This window comes from Toxotes jaculatrix, chromosome 11 (assembly GCF_017976425.1).
Source record: "Toxotes jaculatrix isolate fToxJac2 chromosome 11, fToxJac2.pri, whole genome shotgun sequence".
NCBI lineage: Eukaryota > Metazoa > Chordata > Actinopteri > Toxotidae > Toxotes > Toxotes jaculatrix.
This window is the reverse complement of record NC_054404.1, coordinates 8,289,902-8,309,789: the sequence shown is the minus strand read 5'-3', so window position 1 is coordinate 8,309,789 and position 19,888 is coordinate 8,289,902. Positions and strand designations below refer to the sequence as shown.

Here is a 19,888-nt window from a genome sequence, read left to right as displayed (position 1 = left end):
GTTCAGACGGTACTGTCTGAGGTTTTGCAGGGTCTGTTGATGTTTCAGCTCTTTGATGGGAGAAGTGACAGTCAGTGTTTTCAGTCTCTGTGCCCAGTGGTCAGCTTAGCAAGAGCCACAAAACAGACAAACATTATTGTCTCAGTTGCATCAAGGAATGCAAGTTGTGGCATTTTTCAAAGCATGCTGTTAGTGTGTCTGGGTACATGCATACAATGATTTATAGATTTGGGATTATGGTTTGTAATGTGATGTGGTTACAGTGTCAATGAGAGAGGATAATTTAGGTTTTTGGTGGAGATCATTTTTTCTTTGGATGGTGGCAAAATGTCTTACACTTCCTAAAAATGTAAATGCAGATGTCAAACACAGGAAAAGGAAAGAAAAGTAACAATGGGAAAAAAAAGAAGATAAAAGAAAAGCCGTCAGTTTGACAGGTTTGATATATCATGGATGGGTGGGCATCACAAAAAAAAAGATATAAAAAAATATCAATAGGCAAAGAGAGAGAGAAAGACACAGGGAGAGACAGACTTAAATGAAAGAAGTGAAGCTTGGTTTGATTCACACAATGACCAGGGCCAATAGGAAAAACCCTCCCAGTCTTGAGGAGGGAAGGGGTGGTGGGGATTCAAACTAAGGCAGGCTTTACAGTGAGTCAAACACTCTCAAAGACAGACTACAGGCAGTCTCCACAGCACTAAGATATGGGCTTACTGTGACTTAAACCTGGAGCCTCTCTCTTAAACCTGAAAACAAAAAGACTAAAAAGAGAGAGTTAGACAGAGACAGGAAGTGAGAAAGAGAAACAAATCGCCAGAGACGATGGAAAACTGAATGTGTTCAAGACTTTCAGTCTATAGAAGGGGGGAAAAGAGGAGCAAAGACAAGCCTGAGGATACTACAGATTATGTTGCCATGGAAACCAGAACCTGGAAGCGGACGCAAGGACCACTGAAGGTGGACAACCATCCTTGACTGCATCATCGACACATTACTGTTCTGCTGCACACAGTGGTGAGAGGTACATACACCATACTTTATGCTTCATTGAGATAACACTTATTTAACACTTTATCAAAAAGCCCTTTCAACAGTTTTTACAGGCTGCGAGAACTTTCTTTTCTGTTTTAAAATATCCACTACCGTAACCAACAGTATGCACTAATTCCAAATTAATGGTTTGTTCATGAAAGATCTTGATGCAAGATCATACACATGGACGCATAAATTACAACACTTCACTGGCTGAATTTTCATTTTAAATAGCATGATTTTAAAACTGCAATGAAAAATATTTTCAAGATGGACATTTTTTGCAGTGTAGTGAAGGAAAGGGATTATACACATTGAACGTATCATGTGCCATTTGGAGTTACTGAGAAAAGTGTAGCTCAGTTAGTGCTGCTTCGACAAATCCCACGTGAGTGTGAGACTGAGTGACTCAGTGGGTCTCTGAATGACTAAGCGTAGAACCATGTAATTCGAACAGCAGTAGTTGCACAGCTATTTAGTATTTCTGCCAGCAATGATGGTTTGATTCCCACTGGGGCCACCCATAGTAAAAATTTACGCCTTCAAGGTACTGCAAGGTGTTCTGGATAAAAGTGTCTACTAAATTACTATAATTAGTGGCTGGAGGTTCCAGGGAATTAGTGTTGTGAGTGAGAGAATTAGTGAGTGATGACAGTATGTTGTACCATGCGCCTCAGTGAGATTAAGAGTCGGTTTAGTTTTTCCAGTGAATATGAAAACGAGAGAATGAGAGGTAATGATGTTAATGTACACAGATAACCTGTATTCTGTGTGTACAAAATAATCTCTATTCTTTTTCTCTGTTCACATGTACATGTGCATATCCTTGTTTGTGCGTATCTGTGTGTGTTCACTTCTGTATCATTAGTGTATTTATGTGTAGTCATGTGTATACAAGTTAGTGTGTGAACATATATGTGTGTGCCTGTGCGTGTGTGTGTGTGTGTGTGTGTGTGTCCCAACAGCATGCGTGCGGTGAATGGTGGAGAGTTTGCCGTCTGATCCTTCTTACAGCTCCGGTGATTGCACCACCTTGCACAGTGAGCTCTGATGTCAAAGAGGATTTAGCACACAGACACATTACAGTTTCTTTAGCAACAGAAAACACACACTGTAAGCCTCTAAAGATAGTAAAACTGGTATTTGATAGAAACCTTAACAGTATTCTTAAGATGTGAAATTTACGCTTTACACACGAAGCAGTACTAAGAAAACACTCAGAAAAGCAGATTAAAATGGCAGACAAATGCTGCATTTTGTCTTGCTGTGGCAACTTTTTAAACCAACAGAACATTCACCTTGCCTGTGAGCAAAACATGGCTTAAAAGAACCACGTTTAAACCCTCAAACGTGCTGCGGCCTGTCGGTGCGCCAGTCACTGCAAACTCATGCTGTGTAGCCAAACATTGCTCAAACCCGCAGAACTTCATTTCAAATTCTAGTGGAGATCCTAAAGTTTCCAAAGTCACCAAATATATTTAAAATGATGCTCAAGACATCTAGAATATCTCGGTTTGATTGGATGGTAAACCCATAAAAGACATGGAATCTTGGTCTCAGATTTTCACTCATAAAAAATAATATAGCTTCGGTAAAGACCTGGAACAAGCTGAATAAATGTGATACTGTCAGGCAGTGTGAAACAAGGCCATTTTAGCAACTTTAAAGCTACTTAAGGGGAAACAAAATGGCAAAACTGTATGATAAAGGATTAAATAAACTCCACTTTAAGTGCAAGTGGAAGGTGATGTTAGTCACAGCAACTAAGTGTCATCCTGATCTGGAATGAGAAACTCTGTATTATCATAGCATCTCTAATTGCCCCTCATCCTCCACTAAAGCACTTTACGTTGCTGAGGCAAAGGAGTTGCCTTACATTCTTGCCAGTACTTAGCTTGGAAAGCATTATATCTGGGCTGCTAGTCATTATCAAGATGGATTGTGGTGACAAATGGCTGCCCAAACTGCCTAAAGCAGCCTCCTGGCAATGTTGGCATTAGACACATTTGCACAGAAAAGCCCCCAAAAGGAGCCCCCACCAAATCCCCAACTGTTAATGAGCCAACAGCCGAGCGTAGTTTGGGAAAATACAATCCACAAATGCAGATAATGACATGGTTCCTCTTTGTGTAATTGGCTCCAAGTGAAAACATTTCATTTACCTCTCTTTCCCCCTTTCTCTCTCTCTCTCTCTATCCTGTGTATGTGTGTTTGAGTCTGTGTGTGTGTGTGTACATGTGTGCGGTCACTTATGGTTGTGTGTGTGCGTGCATGTGTGTATGCAGCTACCCGTGTGTGATTGAGGTTTGAGTTGCACGGTGAATTAAATGCAGTTCTACTGTAATTAACTGCACTTACCAGTCTGTGTATGAGACTTTCTGACGCACCAATAATTGAGGCATCAGGTTTTGTTTGTTTTAACCTGCCTTTGAAGACATGCTGGGAAGATGTTTCACATGGTTTAGTGGAAGTACATCTGTGTGTACAAATTTTAAATCCCTGACAGGATTCTCATTTCTTTTTTAAGTTATTTAAAAACAAAATATCTGAAATTTTAAAATATTTTGCAGCTTGGCTGGAGATTTTCCTGACCAATTTTTGTTTTTCGTTTCACTTTGAGATTTGAAAAAAGACCCATTGTTATGCAGACAGAAAACATTACCATGGTATTATAATGCCATTCTGAAAAACAAAACATAACAAGTTCCCACTGATGATAATAGTTGTTTTCAAAAAGGCTTGTGTCTAGCTCAGCAGTCTCTCTGGTATTTGTAATTTCATTAGAGGTCTGAATTTTGGAACCAAGGTCTGCCACAGTTCAGTGAAGCATATCCCCCCACGTATTTGTGGTTCTGGTAAAACATAAAGCTGTGTTTGCGGACAATATTAGTGTTTAGCAGAAAGAAAGGTCCGGTTCAGTTCTGTCTCAGCATTAACACACAAAACCACAGTCTCCTTCCGTCTCCGGGACTCTGTGATGATTAGTGCTGTGCGTCAAGGAGAGACAGACAGATAGAGTGACAGAGAGAGACAAATTTGGAAAGAAAGAAAAAAAGAGAGACAAACAGCTTGTGAAGAGATATACAGTGGTGGAAGGAGGGCATATACTGTGCATGAAGCCCAAGTGGGGCTAGTTTTGTTTCCCAGTAGGTCATCTGTCCCAAACCCCACCATCTTCACCCCCTTTCCTTCTATCTTCTAACCTAAACCATTAGCCACCCACCCATCCACCTCAGCACTCCCCCCAAAGCCCCTGAATCCCTACCCTAAAACCGCAATTTGTCCTGCTGCAGAGATTGATGAGGATACCTTGGCAGGGCCGGCACTATCATACTTAGGCCGAGTTTGGGAGTGGAGAGGGAGAGCGGCTGCTGACTGTATAGGCCATCCGTCATGCCCTATGTACACAGTTGGTCAGGTCATCCCTCCAGAGTCCCCAGGGCTTTGCAGACTGTAGCTCTCCAAAGTTACAGAGTGCCTCTTCAAGCAATGGTTGGAGGGAAACAGAGAACAAGAGCCTGCACACAGAAGCATGGCCTGTTCCCCTGACCAGGGGTTTATGTATTTAAATACACAGTCAGCAGGAATAAGACGGTAAAGACAAATGAGACTGTGTTGCACATGGAAGGTAGATCACGGGAAGATGGAGTGGGGTCATGACTCCCTGATGCAGTAGGTGGTGGAAGGACCCAGCGGGAGTCTTTGGTTTAGTTATTCTAACCTTATGAAGGGTGTGGGCGTGTGTCCTGGCTTGTATATCTATGCAAAAATGTGTGCACACAGAAGCACAGATCTGATGTACAGATATTTGATAAATTATGTTTTGAAACAAACAAAAAAAAAATCTTGTGATGCTGTCACTGAAAATACTAATTCAAAACTCATTTGTGGTCTGTACATGCTCAAATGGAAAACACCAAATATCAACAATAGGCTTGACAGCAAGTGTAGAACACAGAACAATATGAGGGAACATAAAATCCCAAATACTTCCTTTCTGCTCAGGCTTGATCTGATAATGTAGAAAACAAACACAAAAAAAACAGATTCATGAGATCAGATTTGCATAAAAAGATGCAGTTAAAAAGGGAGGTAGATTTTCTGGTGTCTTTGCAACTCCAATATATCATTTGACATCCTCAACAAAGAGTCTGGTTAGAATTCAAAATATATCTCAACTAGACGGACAAACAGCTGCTGTGTAGCTTACAACGAGTGCTGCCGGGACAATGATATAAAGACTTGAGTGTTCATGCAGCTCGGACGGAGCTGCCATGACCTCAAGGACAAGGGCAGAAAAAAAAGGCAAAAAACAAAGTGGATTATGATAAAGTAATTTGTTCCATGTCAGAATAAGTTGCAGGTCCAGGAAAGGAAGAAAGAGAACATACAAATTTGCACAGCAAAGAAGAGTCTGTGAATAAGAGCAGCCAATGGCCTTGAGGCAGTTTGGTTCTCTGTCAGAATTTCTGACTTGATGTCATGCAACGCTTGTCAAGAGCAACATCTGCTGAAAAGATGCTTGAGTGATAGTCAAAAATGTGCTGGCGCAAACACTGACAGCATGCACACGGGTGGATACTCCATCCTGAATGGCAGAGAAGTCTGGATTCTCTCGATCATAGTATCTTACTGGTGCTAGCATGACACAGAAGACACTATGGTGATAATGGACACTGTGGGTCATTCTCAGTTCAGTTTGCCCCATGGTATATCACCAAAGAGTAGAAGAGTGGACTCCCAAAGGGTACTGTAGAGTTCCCCAACTCTTCCCCTAATAACATGCAGATGGGCCTCTCTAATGCCTGTTTACATATCTGCGGCATAGTTCATGACTAAAGTAAGCAAAGCCCTAATTATTTTACCCGGCGACGGGACCAATAAAATCAACTTCCCCTTCTCGTTATGGGTGTTTAAGAGTATCCTTTGATGGCAGGGCTTTGTTTATTTTTGGAAGAGTTGCGTAGCCGAGAGGAAAGCAAATAGAAGTAATGACACAGAGATGCTGACAAATGGGGGCCCTGGTGATGGATTCATTTCCTCAATGATGCCTAGAAGGGGAGACTGCAAAGGTGGTTCAACATGAATGTTCATTCACACAATTGTAAAGATGGCTGGCAATATTAATATCATGAAAGCGATTGTACGACTGTTGTGTGTGATTGCATACTGCCTGAATTAGTATTACACCAGCTTCAGTGTTAATAATTTTGTTCATGTGATAACAGATGTTTTATCCTGTTTTATAACTGTAATGCATATTAATGCATCTCTCTCTCTTTGTAGAATGTTGTGGAGAATAACTATCCCAGTCATACTGGCTGGGGTGCTCTGCATCACTGCAGAGACCAAAAAGCCTCGGCCCCAGGGATCCATCCCATCCCCACACAAAACCAAAGGGAACCTGTCCTCAGAACGTCATCACAGGCTATTGCAGCAGAAACCAGAGGTGCTATCCTCCAGCAGAGAGGCCTTAGTGGTGACAGAGCGCCGCTACCTCCGCAGAGACTGGTGCAAGACCCAACCCCTTCGTCAGACAATTAGTGAGGAGGGTTGCCGCAGTCGCACTGTGGTCAACCGTTTTTGCTATGGCCAGTGCAACTCCTTCTATATACCCCGCCATATGGGCCCCAGCTCAGTTCAGGGCCAGAACCGAGGGCAGGCCTCAGGATCTGGAAGGAAAAACCACAACAAGGCCCAGGAGCCATTCCAGTCCTGCTCCTTCTGCAGGCCACACCGCATCACACAGCTCACAGTGCAGCTAGACTGCCCAGACCTGCAGCCCCCTTTCAGACACCGTAAGGTGCAAAGGGTCAAACAGTGTCGCTGCATGTCAGTGGATGTGAGCGGCCATGGGAAACTGTGAAGGACTTAAAAGGTCGAGTAAAATTAAAATGACATCTGAGTGTTGTCAAAGGCAGATATTCACAAACTTTGCCAAACAAAGACTGGCTTCAAGATGAACTGTTCTGCATTGTGTTTTACAAATAATGGCCTGTCCCACAATAAAATGACATGAAACATGGACCTGGTATTATAAACCAAGGCCCAAGACTGATTTAATCAGAGACTCAGCCATGTTGGCAAGCCGATGCTGTTGGAAGAGACTGATTCAAGTGGCTGCACAAGAGACACTAACGATGAAGCAGCCAACTTTCCTTTCTGTTATTTCACAAAGCTCATATCTACCTGCTATTTGTACATTTGTTACTAGATTCCTTTGGGATAAAAGAGATAATAAAGTGCCTCTGAGTTTTAAAACCACAAAACATTATGGACACTGGGAGAGACCATGCTGATAACACAGAGCCTTAAAGAAACTAAACTGTAGCCTGTGACCCCTTCAAAAGGTTTTTGTGATGTGACATGTTTTTCTGCAGGTGGATCTACAGCAATCAGTTTGTCAGCAATGTTTTTAAATCTGTGTTTTTGAAGTATTGTATCTATTATACTGTATCCTTAACTTATATGATGTCCCGAATAATAGACAAGTTAATATCAAGGACAAGAAACATGAAGCAACACAGCAATGACCAGTGGCATCTACCTGCTTGGACACTAACCTGGCTGTATACTGTACATCTGCCACAGACATACTAGCCAGTAGGAAAAAACATACTGCAGCATGTGTTATAAGGGTGCAATGCAATATATACAGTATATATAAATATATTTTATGTATGTGTGTAAGTATGTATGTGAAAAATATATTAAATCTATTTCATAAAATAACAGTGGTGTTTAGAGCACGTAGTTTTGTACCACTTTATATCACAGTTGGGCAAATGATAAACAGAAAATCAGCAAAAGCAGAATTTCTATTAAAAATTATTGTAATTTCTTTTATTCAATAAATATATTTTTTCATGGTCAAGGGTATTTAATCAAAACGTATTGTTGGTATTGCACATGAACATCACACCACATAATCCTGTTGCTCAGTTAGCATATGGGAGTTCACGCACTCAAACATGGTAGGAAAGGCAAAACTAACTGCATAGGATTTTGTTTAAAACATAAAGCAAGTCAACAATACTGCTGAATAAAACAACATTAGGTCTATATCACATCACATCACTTAGATATGCATGGCCTTTTTGGTTGAAAAAACATTAAACCACAATAGAGGAAGTGCTGCATGTAAAACAAATGTAAAATTATCACCTAGTTTATATAGTAAATACACTTGATGAAACTATTAAGTAAATTTGTCATGTTTGTAACAGATTTTTCTTCTTTACATTTTATTATAGATGATATGTCTTAAAAATGAGTTCTGTTCTACAGGTTTCATTTAACCACACCACTGTGCAATAAGGCACTTTCTGTCTGGCAAGTGATCCATACCTACCATATAGAAAGGTTATAAAATTCTGTGCTTTTCACCATTAAGGGAGATATAAAGAGGAAGTGTTTATGCCTTCATAGTAAAGCAGGCTTGGGAATTGCACTAAAAAGAAAATAGGCTACATATGGCTTATAAAATACTGAGAAAGCTTGGAGATAGTGTTGCTAGAAATTTCAAACCCCAGTGAGCATTTTTTTGGCATTTTCTGGCAAATGACTCAAGAGTATTTAATCATCTCGGCTTAATTATGTCTTTTAGTAGCAATATTTCATTAATTATTTGAACGTTAACAAAAGCTGGCTGAGAATGAAAATTTCATTCCACTTTTAAACAATATCCACATAATATCCACTTTGAAGCAACTCACAATAAAAACATCTTTAAATCAACTGAAAACAAATACTGGAAGCAAATAAATGTTGTAAAAATGACTGATGAGCCATGTCAGATTGTACAAACAGTGCTTGTGCAATAGGCTTGATGATGATAATTTTCCATTCTCTGATTCAGATCTTCTGACCCAGCTTTGCTTTCTGTGGAATAAAATAACAGGTCTGAGTTATTTACAGCGGGCAGCACTGGCACTCATCTCAATATGTTACGTTTGGAGCAAGGAGTGTTGTTTCTTCAACACCCTGACAAGTGTTTGTAAGGAACACAGTCTGCTAGGTGAGGAGATAATGTGCACCAAGGCAAGAGTAGGAAAGGAGAAAAGGAAAAGGAAAGAGCATGTACCAATGGATCTAGATTAACAAATAAAAGCACAGATGAGACCATTTAGTTCACTGTGATCAAAAGTAGAAAGACATACTATTCCAGTTGCATGTTTGGGTTTCACATTGTAGGAAGACTTCTCCCTGGCCTGTTTGAAGCAGTCCTCTGCCATTTTGACCCTGAAAAAACACCAGTCATAACTATCAGTCATCCTATGGAGACCAAAAGACCAAACCAGTGGATGGACACACACACAGACAGACATTTACACTGCTGAAATTTACTATTTCACCATTAAAAAAGAAAGACAGTTCAAAAATCCCTGCTTGGACCGTGCAGACTATGGTCATGTGGCATTTGGACACAATGATCTCGGTTTGTCAGAGGGCCAATCCTCCTACTTTGAAGTGACTCACTCTAGTTTACTACTGCATGGAGCGAGCCAGCAATGTCACTACTCATTTGTGCTTTAAAAAGACAAATGATCAGCACACTGGCAATGAGTGAGTACAGCAATTAACACCTAAAGACATGGATCGTGCCTATACGCATTACACTGGTTCTGTGTGTGCCAGCATGACATGTTCATTCAGCACAGGTGAGGATTAACATCTATACTTCCACTGGACTCTAAAAGGAAAAGCAGCAGAAGGGGGTTGGGATGACTGCCTATGGCAAAGGGCAAAGAGTTAATGCTTTCAGATTTGTTTTTATTCTTTCCTACTGTATAAGCAAAGCTTGTGACATTTTGCTTCTCTTACAAATACATATCACAGTTCAATCTTCATTTGGCATAATGGACCAATTTGCTTTTTGTTGACATATGCAGCAGTATCTTTATTTTCATCAAACCACTGGAAGCTAACTGGATGCTGCATGTGTTTTTTTCATTACTGGGGTGAGGACATAGATTTGGGTCATTTAACCTCTTTTTCCTTCATGAATTTAAATGAATCTGATAGGATCTTCGGTGAACACGAGATGTACTGCAAGTTATTAATGGTTTGGAAACTTTTGCTTGGGGAAAATTCTAAATGCAGGAACACTGGTGTTTCTGTAATGACACTGCAAAGGTCAGAGTGTGGTGTACCCTTCCCGAAGACCCCGATGTCTCAGCAGGGTTTGATTTTGGGACAATAAGTTCAAATATCCTGTCAGAAGAAGGTATCTCATTCAAGAATAATATCACATTCTGAAATATGAAACTTCCCCATCATATTCTCACCGTTCCTGTAACATCAGCTTATTCTGCTTCTTCCACTGGTCTTTGAAATCAGTGGAAAACTCGTGCCAAATGGAAAAGAAAGTGTTGGGAGAGACCTCTTTCTCTCCTGACTTGGGTTTAACTGAGAAAGACACGCTCAACTCCAAGAAGCTGAGGACAGAGAACAAAAGCAGTACTTCAAGACCAAACCATTACAACATGAGATTACAGAAACCTACACCAATTATTGCGAAACCTGGCAGTGCTATGCAAATATGCGAAATATGAACGTTAATCTCGCAATTATATGCATTTTTAGAGATTTAGTGGTAGAGTAACAAAAAAACAAACAAAAAAAAAAAAACAAACCAATGATGACTCTGCATTTCAGTGAACAAAAAAGTGTAATTACTAATACAAAAACTGCATGGTCATTCTGGGTTTTTTTCTGAAGGAATAACTTCCAGGACTAAAATAAAACTCTTATACATCTTGTATACAGTGTTTAGCTTTGTCACTCCTCTCCCTGGTGTGCATAAGCCTCTATGTGCGTTTGTGCACATAAACACACACACACAGTATAGAAGCGGAAGCATGTGTGAGGAAAGACGGGGAAAGAAAAAAGATGCGCAAGTAGGACACAAAGACAAGAAAAGTGTGCACATGGCACGGGATGACACATGTAAAAGTGTTAAATGTGGTGGCCATTTGCAGTGGATCAATACAGTGGACAGGTTGGGGTCTCTTTGTTTGGAGTGTGCTATAGGAACACATTCCTAGCCAACGGTAACAGAAGCCTGGAGCCAAGGCTGTCTACTCTCGCTTTGCCTTAGATAAACAACACAGACACCGCACAGGGGGCCTCTCGTCTACTGAAGGCCTGGCATGACGGCCTGCACCTTCCATGTAACTGAAGGAACCAGGAGTCCTAAATATTGACAAAGCAGCAAGATTGTATTTCTTCACCGCAGTGAGGATTTATCACTTCAAACTGTATTGGATTGCATTATCTGGTGTTGCCTTTAAAATTTAGAAGTGATCGCTGCTGTGATGTTTGAGAAAAGACCAAATATAACCCATGAAACTGAACAGAAGTGACCGCATTTGTTTTTCAGGTAAAGACGCTGGAGGAAAATGTTTAAAGACAAAGAGAGTTCTTACGTCTTCTGAGTGTCTTCAAGCTGCTTCTCCTGTGTTTCCAGTTCCGTTTTTGCTGTGAAGTGAATTAAAAGAAAAACAAAGTGTATTGGTAAATAAAGGATTACAGCATTCCCTTTAGAAAACACATCTTTCACCTGCAGTGCGACTTGTATATACAGGAGGATTCCACATGTCACCATTACTTAAGCCAACAGTCATCTTCAAGGTCAGTGCTGTGCCACCAGGTTATTGAGTGTTGGACTGTCCACTGTTGCACAACTGACAAATGAGTACTGCAGACCTCAGGACAAGTGTTTCTTTGTGTTCTTTACTTTGAATGGAGACAAATGACAGTGTGTGTGTGTGTGCGCATGTTTGTGTGTGAGAGGCGTGAGAGTAAAAGTGAGACAGCGAGAGCAGACCACAACACTTATCTTAGTGGGCCATCAGGATCCTTTTGACTGTGTTATGAAGTATGATGCAAGAGAGCAGCGAGTGAAATGTGACAGCCTCAGTCGGGAAAATGCCGCAGGTTACTACTTATCAAATTTCAGATCTAGGGGCTGATTTTTCAGCCCGTTTTCAAATATTAAAGAGCTGTAGTAGAGTCAAACCAGATAGATTTTTTTTTGCTGGTTTATATCTGCACTGTGCTGCCGGACAACTGACAAAAGGTTAGTCAATAAATTCTCCCACTCAGTTTCTCTGCCCCTAAAGGTCAATAATCTGTAAGCTTCTTCTGCCTTAAACCATCAAATGACTAGAAATGAACTATGGCCTCCTCCTGGCTTTTCAAGGCAGACATGACAGTAGATGGGACAGAGAATCTTTCCTGGCGCAAATCTGTGCTCTGCTCTTAAGTTGGGAATATCTGGTTGCTAAGTGTAATTGAAGCCAGAGCCACATCTAAAGAGCCCAGACAAACCCGCTGAGACCAGCACTATGCTTGACCATTCCATAGTGCTAAATCACTCTGTAGTCCACAATCCTGTCTCTCTCCGCTGACGGCTCATCAATAAATGATGACATATTGATAAATAATATGAATGGGGCTTGCTAAAAGCATCTCAGTATCAGGATTGGGTTCCGTCCTTCAAGCAAAGATGAGTTAAGATGCTACTTGTCACTTACTGAAACACTGAACTGGAAGATCCTGTTGTGATGTTAAATCTATTTCAAGAAACATTGAATATCAATTAAGGAAGATAAACCCTCTCTCTTGGATAAACCTTCCCCTGACACTGAATGATTCAGAATGAATTCAATATGATTAACTGTGTTCTCATCTTCTGGTCCTATTGTGATGATATGAAGACAATGTGGTACTGTGGGGCAAGATGACGGAACTGATTAACACTGTACTTACAACGAACAACAACAAATGATGAAAACATTTCAAAGATTATTATTTAAAGATGTCAGTTCTGTTATTGCGCCATCGTGATCATGTGGGTCAACATGATTAAGATCAACATGTCTATTTAATATGTGATTTTGCCATAATGTAGTGTAAATAAACATGAAAAATGTTTAAAAGTTTGATGTTTAACCACATCGGCCTACATGATGTGATGTCCTAGGAAGCAGAGTTGTAGTTGGTAGAAAAGGGAGGTGAGTTTGACAACAGTCTTACTAATCTTTATGTCCATCAGAAACAGATTATCACAAGGCCAGTGCTCTCTTGCAAGTCACAGTGACTCCATCAAAGGCCTGCATGCATGAGAATTTGTGAAGCGAGCGGGGAAAATCGAGCTAGACCAAACAGCAGAGCTCCAACAAGTCCGCTCCCACTGTTATTCTGTGGTTAGTTTCATGGTCAGAAAATAAACAAAAGCGGTTTAAACTGTGGAGCCAGAAACAGTTTAACCCCGGGCTTTTTAGAAATTACAGAAATAACACAAATAAGACATTTGGCTGTTGTTCTTTTTTTTACCGCCGCAGTAGAGGAACCCCAAGAATCCCGTCTGGAGCCTTCTGAGTCACATGTCCATGTTACGGTGCTTACATTCTGCTCTCAGAGGAAAAACCTTGTCATTTGCATCAAAGAGAAAGCTTCCATATTTCTCTCAAATACAGAGAGAAAGGAAAAGAGAGGAGAAGAGAGGGGGAGAGGTGGAAATGGGAGACATGCTTTCATCTACAGATTTCCTTTAAAATGGACAGTGAGCATTACCACGGAAGAACATATGCTATATATTATACTCTCATTTGAATACAAAAGCAGTTGGTGAGAGGCCTGTGAGCTGGGTCCTTCAGAAAGATTGGACACAGTCAACTGAATGTAGCCAGGGTCAAAGCCAATGCTACATAAAGAATGGCATTTGGCTTGTTATGTTAAAACAAGCATAACAAACTATGTCTTACACCTTTGAAGTGGAACAGTGTATCCCAATATTGTTGTAGATGTCAGGTTATGGAGATAAAAGCATGACTGTATGACATCTGGTGGACAGGATGGATAAACACCACTACATTTTCGGTGGATTTTTTCTTGACAATATCTAGAACAAAAAAATGTAGTACTGACTGATAGCCTCCTTTAGAACATCAGGTGTTTTTTTTCCTGTCTTTAGCTTATTCTAATGGTGTGTATAGAAGATCTTTAACCATGCTGGCATCATGGCACGAGGGATGGCAATAAGAGTCTCTCTGTCCACCACTTTGATCAGCAACTACTGGGCGGATTAGCATGAAAAGACATCCCTGGTGTCGAGATGTCGAAATCTAATGACTTGGGTGATCATGGTAAACCCCCGGTTTTCCATCGAGCATCTTCAGCAGATGACATTTTTCCTGTGAAATCTCTCAGTATCTACTTGATGATTGGCACAAACCTTTTCATCTACCGCCACCATGAGGTTGACAGTTGTGGTTTTAAGTGAAATGTCTCAAGAACTGTTGAATGGATCGCCATGAACTTTGCTGTAAGCATTTCTGTTCCCTCAGAATAAATTGTAAGAACTTTGGTGATCTTCTGACTTTTCATCTAGTGCCACCATCTGGTCATATTTGCCCATTTTTTGGTTTTTGAAAGCTTTGTCATTGTGAGCATATTAGCATGCTGACACAAGCATTCAGCTCAAATCACCAGTGTGAATACAGCCTCACAGAGCTGCTAGTATGGCTGTGAACTCTTTATCTTGTTGGAATAGAAGTGTAATGGAACAGGAAGTGCTCCTCATTTAAAATAAATTAATCATCATCGTTTTAACAGCCCTCCCAGTAAACAACGTACTGTGATGGGTTATTTGATTTCCTAATAGGAGTGGAGGAGTGACAGTCAGAGAGATTAGGCCAGGCAGGCAACAGGGTTCTTCTAATCTCTCTGTCATTCCTCTGACAGAAAAAAAACCCTCTTGTTATTAGAAGGGCAAAGCAGAGTAAGATCGGAAAAATAAAGAAAGACAGGAACTGAGGAAAAATTACAGAACTACAGAAATAAGGGAAAATATATGACAAAAACACGTCATGATGTCAAAAGTATTAAGTGAAAGGCATCAGGTGCCGAACAAGTCAGTTTTGTTCCAGCCTCTCAGGCATGCAGCTCTGTTCTCTGCAGTCAATTTAACAGGCTGCATGACAGGTTCACCTTCGGCCATCTTGAATCTTCTTTTGAGGCTGAGCAAGATACACTCTGTTTTATAAGGTGGAGATCAAGATGAACGACCCAGCTACCGAGAGCAGTCATAATCCGTCAAAGCAGATAGGCAAACTTGAAACAATAGCTGTGAGTTATTCAATACACCCTGGAATAAACACGCGTCCCTATGGAAACAAGACTGAGTGAACCCTTGTGTGCGTATGTAACAACCAGAAAACAGCATGAAACAGATTTGGAAATGCGTCTGCAGACATAGAAGACCTACATCTTTCTGATTGATGAGCTGCTTCAAATGCTCTCACACCACAGAGGAATTTTCAGCTTAGATATACCAAAGGGTATAGCAGCACAGAATAGTAATAATAGATCAAGAGGGATAAATTATTTGTATTTTTTAAAGTTTTAACCATTTGTATGATGAACAAATGACATGTTTAAAACAGACTGAGCATTTTTAAAGGATAAAGCTATTTTTTTGTTGTTGTTGTTAGCAAATCAGATGAAAAGACCAAAACCAAAAATGAATTGGTCTGATTATCAGTACTTTCCTATCCTACTGAACATATATCTATTATCTATATTTACCTTAGAAACATATACTTTCATTAAAAAAAACAAAAGGCTAAATAATAATTCTTTAAAAAGCTGGACACTTCAGTTTTTAGCAAATGTTACTCAACCAGGAGCAAACACGTGTATTTGTTTGTGAGTATTTATAACAGCACAACACTGTGTGTGGGGTTTAAAATACACTACAGTTCCCATGTCCAGGGAAATGAAGTCAGGAAATGCAACAGTGTGGTTCACTGATGTATTCTCTATGTTTTTTGGGGTAACAATGGAGCTCTATGGCAGAGAGCAATAAGATATATCAGTCTTCAGCTACATAGCTGTTGAAAGTCTTATCCAACATGACTTTCAACTGATTTGAAAAAAAGGCTCACCTTGGTTAAGAAATACGTCCATCTTGTCCTTAAAGGGCTGCAGGTTCTCTTCAGAGGACAATTTGCAAACTTTCTCTGTCTCAGCTGAACATGCTGTAACAACAACAAGAGACGATCACGATGAGAGGGGGAAAAAAATTCAGAGCAATAATATCTTATACAGGATTTGGTTTATAATTACAAACTCTGCAGTGCACTTCACCCTGATTGAGCTTGCTTTGATAAATCTCTGCTGAATTTCTGCTGAATAAGTGTCGGCAAAGAGATAATGACCCATAATGACTAATAAGGCACCCCCAGGAACCAGGAAAGCCTGCGCTCTGATCCCAGGAGAAACTTATCGTCACGCTCTATCTGCAAACATAACGGATACACAAACTCAGCTCAAGGCCTTGGAGGTGGAGAGGCCATGAGACGCTTAAGGGAATGGGAAGGTCGGGACTAGGCAAATGGTAATTCATAGACCATATGGTGCCTCAACCTAAAAGGTACACAGTGAGCTTTCTCCACTGTGCTGCTTGCTGATGTCCTTCAGGCCAGCCAAGGCCATTTCTGCGCCGCCTACCTATCGGAACCTCCCTCTGGGAACTGTCATCGAAGCCCACGTCTGTTAGAGCACTCAGCTGGCTCTGCTAGGTAATGAAGAGGTCTGCAGGTATAGCATGTGATGATGTATTTATGTACGGACAGCATGTGCCACTGCCACTGGGGTCGAAGCAGACGCAAGTCCAATCTCCCCTGCGAGCAACTCCATCTTTATGAATTGCAAATAATGAACAGCCTAAAGAATCATTATGGCAGAGGAAAAACAATATTTGGCAACACGGATCAGGCACCTGATTGGTTTAGCAGCAAAGATACATAAAACATGATAGAGAACAGACCAAGTTTGGGGAATCGAGCTGCAAGCACACAAACTCACACATACACACATACATACTCACACATGTGCACACATCTGTTTGCAGAAAAATACACAGTCGTTTTTTACCACCTGTAGGTACTTCAGTGCTTGGAAAGTGTTCTGAGTGCTGAGTGACTTGAGACAGAGTAATGAAAGGGAGTATTTCCCAACTGCCTCATTCATTAGGACTTTTTTCACTCAACCAACCAGTTTGGCTTGTCAAGCATAATCCAGTTGCCACACTTTTATCCTGAGGTCTTCATATGCAGTAACATAGCACATTTATTCTTATTTCATATTTTTTTTATAAGCGTCTCTTAAACATTTACAAATTTTAGATAATTTATATATTAACTACATGTTTAATACCAAACTGCAAATATTAAGTCTGTAAATGTAGTAATACTGTCATCATATGACTCGTTTTATTGTGTTTTGACTTTACTGAGAGATTACATAAATGTAATTGTAGTTGCATGGAATTTCTGGATCCAAACTCCTTGTCTTGCGAAACCCACTAAAAATCATTTTTGTTTTTTATTTTTTTCCCCCCAAAGTTCTTCCTCAAACATTTTACCAAATAACATTGATAGTTCATGACATAAAAGGTGGTTAGCAGAAAGTGTATTGTCATGGAACGTTATGTAATAGATTAACCACATGTATTGGTCCAGGAACTGATTGAACAACTCACTGATGAATGAAGGAATTAAATAATGAAAAACAAGAGTCAGCTATTTACCAAATGAATTCATCCTTGAATCATATTTAGGACCCTTAAGGGCAAAGTGATGACGCACAACATGCACAAAGACATGCAGGAAATTCTCATTGTTGTGTGTTGAAGGTTTGTGGATTGGAGGGTCAGTGACGTGATTCAGAGCTTAAAGAGAGAGTCTTCCAGTTTAGTGAGCAGCTGATGAACCTTTGATAGTGTACACAGGTAGTGGAAGTTCTGTGACCTTGCCCCTCAATATTGTGATCTCTATTTCATGAGGACAGTAAAAGAACACCAGGTCCAACAGGAGTCTACATCTGACAAGTCACATCTGCTTCTGGTTAGCTTGTCTGTATGACAAACAGATGCTATCTCTCTGTTGACCCGCCTCTACGATCCACACATGACCATAGCTGGTCAGGTTTGGGAGATTATTTTCCATTGTGCTAGGAGATGTGAGCATGGATTAATACATAATTTATTGCTACATAAATCTCCATGTGATTATATTTTAAACATGATACAACACCTGCCATAATTTGCTGGATATGGCATGGCCAATTTACTACCTAATAAGCTTGTTGTAAATATGCTCTTTAAAGGTTTTGGAGGTGCTCAGACAGAAGGAAAACTGTGGAATGTAAGCTGACGACCATACCGTTGAGGTCTTTCCTCAGCTTGCGCAAATCTCTTTGAAAGTCCTCAAACTTCATCTGGGAGGCCTGGAAAAGGTCCTGGGGCTCGGGCAGAGGGTAGACACACGTCTCTCTGCCAGCATCCTGGTAAAGCACAACATACATGTACATTCATGCACAAAACAAGCACACACACCAATGTCAAAGTCAATCTTCCTCAAATGGGAGAGGGCCTCTCTAGTATATACTGTACACACCAGGCCAGATTGAAATAAATGTCTTCAGAGACCTACATGCACTTATAAGCAGTCCAAACATCCAAGAGAAGATATGGCTGAAACTGCAGCAGATAACGACCATTAAGCTTGGTGCAGAAAGTACACTGCAATCCTCTCCATCAGGGTTACTACAAGGCCATTATGAGTGCTAGAGTCATGTCATGCAGGTTGACTTTGGCAGGCAGCACTCTACTGAGTTCATCTCATCTGGAGAACCTAATTATTTACACTAGCACTCCTTTGGATGCTGTGCCAATGAACAGGCTGCAGGTTTGAATGAAGCCAGACCAAAGCAGAGCAAGAGCGGGAGATGAAGAGTGAAAGACAGAAAGAGAATTAAAAGAGAGAGCCAGAGAAGGAGAGAGATTTGTTTCTGCCGTAAATGAGGAAAGGGAAAATAAATAATTTGATAAAGGATAAGCCATGGTATCCTCTGGCAAGAGAGGAGATGAAAAGAGAGCTCTGGAAGGATTTCTAAGCAAATCAGACTAAAACAGAAAAGTGATTCAAATAAACAGGAACCAAAACATACCTCATCAAAGTGCCTTAGATAGTAAGCAACAATGTAGGACAAAAGACTCTGGGAGTTATCCTGAAAGAAAGAAAAAGATCCAAATAAATAAACCAAAACCCCTTTATTTATTAATTTAATCATTTTGGAGCAGAACGTTTTAATTTGTGCGGGGCAAACAAGAATAAGGACAGCGGTCTTAGAAGTTGGGGATAAATCATGACATTGGAGGAGCAGTACAACAAAACACAACTGTGCTGGGCTGACTGTCATAACTCAGAGTTGGTGGAAAGTTTGATGTTCTTTATGGATACCTTACTTGGTCCACCACCACAAAAACACAAACCACTGTGTCCTTATATGGCAGTGCCAAGGGTACACTGAGCCCGTTGTGATATTGAATAAGAACAGTAAACAGAATGGCTTCTCCTCTAATCTGCACAGCTATGGTCCTCATGTCTGGCAGCAATGAAGGTCCCTTTCAACTCCTGGACTTTAAGTTAATCACCTACTTCTATTTATTTATCACTTATACAAAATAAAGCTGTGTGGGTGAAGATAAATTACATAGTCTGGTCTCCTTTACTTTTTATACACAAATTCATACATACACTTCCTGTTTGCTTGTGAATAACACTTAACTGAGAGTTTGTTCCTGCAGTGTAAGCGACTCTACTCGAGTGTAATACTTACACTGCTCTTAACGTCCTTCAGTTTTGGCAGAATGTCCAAGGTGAAGCCGTCGGCCTGCCCTCGAGACCGATTACCTCCGTTCATGAAGTTGCCAAAAGCCAGGACCAGGCCAAGCACCTGCAACACACACTTACCACTCTGGAGACTCTGGTGCACACACACA

General features: G+C 40.5%; 2 protein-coding genes across 4 annotated transcripts in view; one reads left to right on the top strand and one right to left on the bottom strand.

Annotated features, from left to right (window-relative positions):
* The first annotated feature begins 653 nt into the window (after positions 1-653).
* grem2a (gremlin 2, DAN family BMP antagonist a) lies at positions 654-7,841 on the top strand. 3 transcript variants are annotated; one of them, XM_041049924.1, is made up of 3 exons: positions 654-1,024; positions 2,001-2,054; positions 6,322-7,841. In XM_041049924.1, exon 3 carries the CDS (start codon positions 6,323-6,325, stop codon positions 6,899-6,901), a length of 579 nt encoding a protein of 192 aa, XP_040905858.1. In that variant the 5' UTR covers positions 654-1,024; positions 2,001-2,054; position 6,322; the 3' UTR covers positions 6,902-7,841. The 3 variants fall into 3 exon arrangements, with proteins under 3 accessions (XP_040905858.1, XP_040905859.1, XP_040905857.1); XM_041049925.1 differs by lacking the exon at positions 2,001-2,054 and having other exon boundaries at positions 654-1,017; XM_041049923.1 differs by lacking the exon at positions 2,001-2,054.
* A 144-nt stretch (positions 7,842-7,985) lies between these two features.
* Positions 7,986-19,888, bottom strand: part of LOC121189881 (formin-2) — a 35,676-nt gene continuing 23,773 nt past the window's right edge. Inside the window, exons 10-17 of the mRNA XM_041050353.1 lie at positions 19,726-19,872; positions 19,054-19,113; positions 18,267-18,387; positions 15,987-16,079; positions 11,463-11,514; positions 10,323-10,472; positions 9,195-9,276; positions 7,986-8,916 (exon numbers count right to left, since the gene is read on the bottom strand). Of these exons, the coding sequence (XP_040906287.1) occupies positions 8,890-8,916; positions 9,195-9,276; positions 10,323-10,472; positions 11,463-11,514; positions 15,987-16,079; positions 18,267-18,387; positions 19,054-19,113; positions 19,726-19,872 (732 nt within the window). The 3' untranslated portion in view covers positions 7,986-8,889. The remainder of the gene's footprint in view (positions 8,917-9,194; positions 9,277-10,322; positions 10,473-11,462; positions 11,515-15,986; positions 16,080-18,266; positions 18,388-19,053; positions 19,114-19,725; positions 19,873-19,888) is intronic.

Excerpts from the sequence above, each read along its gene's own strand:
- grem2a (XM_041049925.1), top strand. The coding sequence starts at position 6,323 with ATGTTGTGGAGAATAACTATCCCAGTCATACTGGCTGGGGTGCTCTGC.